The sequence below is a fragment of the Enoplosus armatus genome, chromosome 7, assembly GCF_043641665.1.
Source record: "Enoplosus armatus isolate fEnoArm2 chromosome 7, fEnoArm2.hap1, whole genome shotgun sequence".
NCBI lineage: Eukaryota > Metazoa > Chordata > Actinopteri > Centrarchiformes > Enoplosidae > Enoplosus > Enoplosus armatus.
Window position 1 is genome coordinate 4,658,814 of NC_092186.1, and position 6,890 is coordinate 4,665,703.

Consider the following 6,890-nt stretch of genomic DNA (forward strand, 5'->3'; position numbering starts at 1 on the left):
TTCATGTGCAGGCATCTTTATTTAACCAGTTGATTCTTTTTGAATGAATTCATGTGGAACAATGAGGGGAAGAGCTTTTACTCAAACTATAAATCTATACCAATCTGGAGTTAAATGCCGTAAGTCTAATTCTGTAATGCAAACAGTGAAGTTAATTTCCAAAATTTTGACTGTTTGGTGTCAATCCATCAAAACTGCAAAGTTTCTTTAAATTTGTTCCACAATGCCAGATATACCGTTATCTTTACAACATCCAAAATATTGAAATGTTGCAAAGGTCTAGTTAAGTGTTATTATAATATATAATTCATCTTTCAGAGCAGAAACCACATTTTTAAAACGCTGAATTTCTTCTTTTGGGATTTACTTCAAGGAATTCATTAAAACGACAGTCATGAAGGTGTAACACTGTTTATCATTATTTCTTCTGAATGTACAAGTGACAACAATGATGCTTTACACTATTTCACCAGCAGGGATGAGGTCACCTCATTCAAATCTCACACAGGCTAATTATTAATGCATGATTTTAACTAAGTTTAAAAAACTGAATGTATGACATGATTGCACTTCTTCGAGGCTTGTTATATGACTGATAAACGGCAAATCCTTCGCATAGTAGAAAAATATGATTTGTTTACGTACACAACTTATACTTTCTTTCTTTAATAAAAAAAGACATGGCAATTGTCTCCTGTTCCACACTTTGGGGTTCAGTGGTCAGATGAGATGGTAGTCTCTCATCTCCTGCAGCACCTCCTCTAAGGCTTTCTCCATCGTCAGTTTGGGAGGTCTGCGGTTGCGGATGTACTGTGGAAAGAACGAAGAAATGGAGGAAAACGTATATATATATATTTTAATATGTGTGTGTGATATATATGTTTGTGTTCATTTTACTTGTAGTAGTTTACTTCTACTACACTAAATGGCAGACCGGCTACATCACAGTGCAGTAAATATGTCAGTGTTCTTTCACAAATGGGATACTCAACCAATGAGTGATGAAACAGTCTTTTCCCTTGTCGAGTCAAAGCTACCGACTACGATACACTCGTATGTAAGTGTGAGTGTTGTGCGTCAGTATGCTGTACCTCCTTGGTGTCCTCCAGCGTGGTGTATCTGTAGTTTGGCGGTTCCAGGCTCTGCACCAGGCTGGAGTGAAGATGTCGGCTGCTTTCTATGAACTGCCTCGTCATGGCAAGTTGCTGTTTCAGCGTTTCATTGAGTGCAAATACAGCTGGGTTAAAGGTGCTGAGAGCTGGGGGATGAACATGGGACACATAAAAACAAAAAGAATCAGTACCATGGCTTTAGCACTCCCAAGCACGAAGCACATTAACTGCATTTATGGCAAATGCGGTCTTACTTGTGAAGGATTCAGTCACTACTAGTACCACTGGTGAGATTAAAAGAAGTACGTTGTTGTCTTCACCAACACCCCACACCAGCTTCCACAACGGACTTAACAGATGCATGTAAATATACAACTTTTAAAATAGATTTTTTTCTATTAAACCGTGTTGGTACAGCTTTTGAAATTCAAGCACTTTAAAGGCACCTAAACCAAAAATGTCCACACAGAGCAGATGGTCGCCCTCATTACACCAGACACAGAGCGGGAAAACGCCCCCTTTTCATTTCGGCTGGAGTTGTCCATGCCGGTCAATCTAGGTTTGGTCCGCTCCGGTACACGTCTGGTATGAGACGCCAGGAGACAACAAACAAATTTGACGACGGGATCGTTTCATTTCAAATATTAAAAGAGTTTTGGTTTACATGAGTGATTGTGAAATTAATTTCCTAACCTTGAAAACATAACGGTTAAAAATGTCCAAACTTTCAAGACTTTGTACGAACCCAGACCCAACCTGAGGACAAAGTGTGTTTGTTTAGATCAGCAGATACATGGTGCTGTCCCATATAATTTTGTTATTCCATAAATGTCATTATCATCAATCCGGCCAAATTCAATAGCATTTCACCCATAGATGGTGCAACAGCACCACATTTAAATGGCCCTACCACAGCGGTCAGGGTATGACTCCACCCCTCATACTCTGCACAAAGTATAGTTACCATCTGGATCCAGGTGCAGGGCATGTTTTATATTTGTTATTGGCAATAAAACTAATTTCTTCTACATGTATTTATGTTGTATTTTGTTCTATTTAATGGGGTCTTACCTTCCACCATCTCTGCACTGAGAGTATGAGCGACCACTGGGGTGGGATCCATATAGCTCATGCCCACTGCAGGACCCAAAGTAGCCATGCCTACAGAGAGAGGAGAGCCAGATACGAAAAAGAAATACTGAGCTGGTCCATGCAACACCTCTACCTTCCATATGTCAATGTCCAATTAATCCTGATATAAGAAATGTTACATTGGTAGTTATGATTAGTGGCCCTTCCACATCTTAAATATACAAATGCCACGCATGGCGGACTAACCGGCAGGCCATGAGTAAGCCAGTGGACCAGGCTGAGTCTGCACTGCTGCCTCTTTTAAAACCTTTCTAGATGAAGCACGCCTCCTTGACTGGCGAGACGAGGTCCGGCTGCCGTGTGATACCGAGGATCTGCTTCTGCTGTGATCTGAGGTCCGTGAGGTGTAAGAGCGACTTGTGTCCGAGAAAGTGCTCGAGTAATCGTCTTCTGTCCTCCCACGGGACACGTCTGAATCCGATGCCTCCTCTCGGACCTCCGATGCCGTCTCCTCTTTATCTCCATCTCCTTGTACATGCTCCGAAACCTGGCTGGCACTGTAATCAGGCTCTGTCCTGCTGCTCTCGCTCTCAAAGTCACTTTGGTAGTTCAGCAGCACGGCCTCCTCCTGCTGTTCCCCTTCCATCTCCTTCTCCTTCAATCTCGGCAGCTGTTGACGGGATCCAGGAACAGGGGCGCTGCGTTTGGCTTCTCTCTGTTTAGGCAGTAGGAAGAAATCAAGTCACAGTCTAAGGAGTCCTTCAGGGGATTCAATGAGAAAAAGCTCAATTTTACTGTAATTCATTAGACATTTTCCCATGCTCTACCCCTTCAAATCATTTTTTACAACCTAGATATTATTTCTGTAGGTTTATTATTATTACATCTTAATTCCCATTTTACAACAGTGTATGTAGCATCAACATATGCAATCAGACAGGTCGTCAACAAGTTTGACCACTTTGAGTGAACAGTTATTTGGTGGTGAAAATGAAGGCAAAGGTTAACTGTATTACTGTTAAACTGTTGTCCACATCTATTAGCTTCTTTACTTTGTACTTGTACTTTGACCTATGTAAGCGGCATTTGCTATGTGTGCGTATCTAACACTTTTAGGTAATTACTTTAAGCTGCTCTAATCAATATCTTTATATGAACAATGGGTCTGATGGGGCTGTGTTAACGTGAAAGGCGTCACACGTACTGCATTAGCTTTATTGTAATTCATCATTACTATAAAGTACACATCCAAATAGCAGTACGTATTACACACAACTAATCTGTAACTTTCTGTAACTCGGCCCACCTCCTTTCCTGGTGTTTCCTCAGTAAATCCAAAGGTAGCAGGGGCGAGGTCGTCCAACGTCATCACATTGATCTTGAAGTCTGCAATAACACAAGATCATAACAATAATTTAATAAATGATAAGTGTACATCCACAGAACCGTACCAGACATGCTCAGCCTGGCAGATCTGCTCGTGGTGCATTCACGTAACATGATGTAACACATTAACGCTTTATGATTGGCTGTACGTAGGAAAGTGTACACATGCCGCAGACTGCCAAATGTTGATTGTTTAGACACATCTAATAAAATGTAAATGCCAAATTTTACATTTAACTATTTCATATCTATCGTTTGTTTGTTGAGTGTACGTTCACTATATTTATATATAAAAGCATTTGTGTGTCTGATACGTTTTAAATTCTGTATTTAATTCTGTGCTGTGCATGAATCTGGTCTACAGTCTGAGACTAATATTTATTAGGACAAATTTTAGTAAGTACTGTCACCTGTAAGCTTTAATTTTGTAAACGACAAGAAAAACAAAAGGAGAAAATAACTGAAAATATATCTTCTTGCTTCTTTCTGCATCAGTGATTAAAAAGTGGTCCATGTCAAAATGTATGTAACACCTGCATAATTTACCCCCTGAAAGCATAGGAATTGTGCCTATACATTAAAAGAAAGAAGCTTGTCATAAACTTGTGATGCACAGCAACTCAGATTTGTCCCGTTTTCTGTTAATTCTAATCTACAGTGGGATTATTCATGTACCTTGTTGTCCATCTAGGATGCATGAGATGAGGAGTGAAGAATAAAACATGATTAATTAACAAAAGCATTTTGGCGTCAATAAATCATTAGAACAATCATTTTGAGACATTGGTGTAACCTGTATACACAGAGGTCTCTTGTTGACTCTTGATCTTAGTGACTACAACACTAACTGCCGTCTTTCCTGATGTATTTGATGCCCTGATGAACTCCTCTCACCTTCAGAGGAAACTGCGCTCGTCTCACTGTGGGGATCTGCAGAGCCAGGCCCGACTGGGAAGAGCTCCTCCAGAGAGAGCACCTCACCGTGGCCCGACATGGAGGAGAGGGAACGCTGTGGGCTCCCCGCCTTGTGAGGGGGGTTCCAACTCCCCTCAGGAGGAGAAGGGGAGACACAGGGAGGAGAGGGGGGCGGGGAGAGTGCAGAGGGGCTGAAGTGGGCCTGAGCCTGACCGGTGAATCGAAAGGGAGAACCGCGGTGAGAAGGTGAGGCAGGGGAGCGTGGCGGGGCAACGTTGGAGGATGATGAGGGAGGGACGGCAGCAGGAGGAGGTGTGGGGTGGAGCTGTAAGAGAGGAAAGCACAGTATTCTTTTGAAATGAAAAAAACAGTGTCAATAAATCTATTTTGAATATAAATGTCAATGACAAACTTCTATTGTTTTGAGATGGACAGTGATGTTTTTCTCAACTAGAACATTTTTTTTCAGGAACACTGCACTGGAACATGTATAGAAAAAAAAGATATAGGACAAGCGGTGACTATGTCATAGGGCTGTAAATAAAAGGGAGTGAAAAGCAAGCAAAAACAGCCCAGGGTTCAAAGTTGAAAGGTACCTTGTCTGTTGTTCTTATGGAAGAAGGTCTCCCTGGTATTAAGAAGTTGCTGTCTGTTGAATCCAACGAGTCTCCAAGCAGTTTCCTCATGTCCTCTTCATCACTTTCCAGACTCACACCGCTCACTAACCTCGCTGACTTCGTCTCCAAACGCGCTGCAGCTCTGGACCTGGACCCAACACCAACATCTGGGCCTTTTGGAAACCTAGCAGCGGCAGCAGCATCACTAGTGTTCTTCAGGAAATGTTTTCCATTTAGGCTCTGGTCACTGCTGGACTGCGCTGAGAGCTGCACAGAGGCCTCCAGGGACTGGGCAGCTGGTGGTGGTGGTGAGATTCCCAAGTCTGAGGTTAGATTCCCAGCGGGCTGTCTGGCCTGTTCCTGAACCTGCTTGCGGCTGCGGATGCGGCTCTCAATTTGAGCCAGTCTACTCAATGCGGCGGTCTGGGAGCCTCGCTGGGAAGGTGACATATATCTGACCAGAGGGGGTGAGAGGGATGGATGAAGAACTGAGTTCAGCAGCAGACGTGAATATTTGAACTGGAAATTTTTTGAGCAGAATCAGTGGAACAGGAGACAGAAAACTATGCAATATAGTGCTCAATATAACATTTGTGTCTCAAAACTGTACCTGGATTCAAGCTCCTGCTGCACCTGGCTCTTGATAACAGGTGCCTGGCTGCTTTTGGTTGCAGGTGGTGGAGCCTTCTTCAAGAACCTGCTCCCTCCTCCACCCAGAGAGCTCTGAGGTCTGAGATCCTGGCAAAAGAAAACAAGAAGGGCTAAGACAGCATCACACAAAGTGGAAGTTTCTAAAGTCCCCCTGCATTTATGTCCTGAGCAATACAGCATCAATTAGCAATATCTTTCTAAAGTTGTTTACCTTGGTACAATCCACCTCTCTCCCCTGGGTCGTCCTAGCAGCAGCAGCAGCAGCAGCAGCAGCAGAAGAGCCTACAGTGTCAGCTCCATGTTCAGGAACTGAGCTGACCGAGGACAGGTCACTCAGATCAGACAATAAAGTGTGTGTGTTTGGGGGAGCAGTTCTGGCTTTAACAGACCCCCCCACAGCACCCTAAAGAGAAGGAACATGCATGTGTGTTAGACTATCATATAACATTTCCCAAAGTAACGCCACAGTTCACTGAAACACGTTCAAGGCGTAAAAATTCCCTGTATGTAGTTACCCGTGCTGTGGCTGTAGAGTCGGACCCCTGCACGGACTCGGCGTCTCCTCTGTGGTTCCTCTTGGCGGACAGAAGCGCCTGAGCCCGGTCCAGAGCGGAGCTTCGACCGCCTCGTTTCCACATCTTTAAACGGACGCTCGTCCTAATGCTGTCTGGCTAACTAGCTATTACTTAATACACTATGACATATAACGTTAGCTACATGTTTACAATTTCTTTTAATAGTAACGTTAGTGTTAGCTAGCCAGAGGCTTAAACCCTGTTCGCTATTAGCTAACCAACGTCAACGCTACACAAGGTGTACTTCGTAGATGAATTTCGAGGCCCGTCATAACCTTCTACAATTTCACATCAGTTAAAGCTAGGCAACATAAAATAGCTCACACATGTTGCCAACTTCTGGCCGCCTACTTTGTGCATAGCGACCATTCTGGCGTCCCTCGTCTCCATGGAAGAGCTTCCTGCTTCCTGCTTCCTGTTTCCTTCTTCTTCTTCTTTGAGGTTTTACGGCACTCGGGTGATCCCCTGACTTTCCCTCTAGCGCCACCATGAGGTTCACGTTTGTGGTCTTCAGTGAAATTGAAATTACATCATGAAAATTA

At 43.4% G+C, this 6,890-nt stretch overlaps 1 protein-coding gene across 1 annotated transcript; it reads right to left on the reverse strand.

Annotated features, from left to right (window-relative positions):
• Nucleotides 1–401: 401 nt before the first annotated feature.
• c7h19orf44 (chromosome 7 C19orf44 homolog) lies at nucleotides 402–6,411 on the reverse strand. Its single transcript, XM_070909430.1, has 11 exons — nucleotides 6,289–6,411; nucleotides 6,000–6,176; nucleotides 5,733–5,860; nucleotides 5,078–5,576; nucleotides 4,485–4,830; nucleotides 4,266–4,277; nucleotides 3,511–3,590; nucleotides 2,451–2,919; nucleotides 2,184–2,273; nucleotides 1,092–1,258; nucleotides 402–810 (listed from the first exon to the last, which is right to left on the reverse strand). Exons 1-11 carry the CDS (start codon nucleotides 6,409–6,411, stop codon nucleotides 721–723), a joined length of 2,181 nt encoding a protein of 726 aa, XP_070765531.1. The 3' UTR covers nucleotides 402–720.
• Nucleotides 6,412–6,890: the final 479 nt, after the last annotated feature.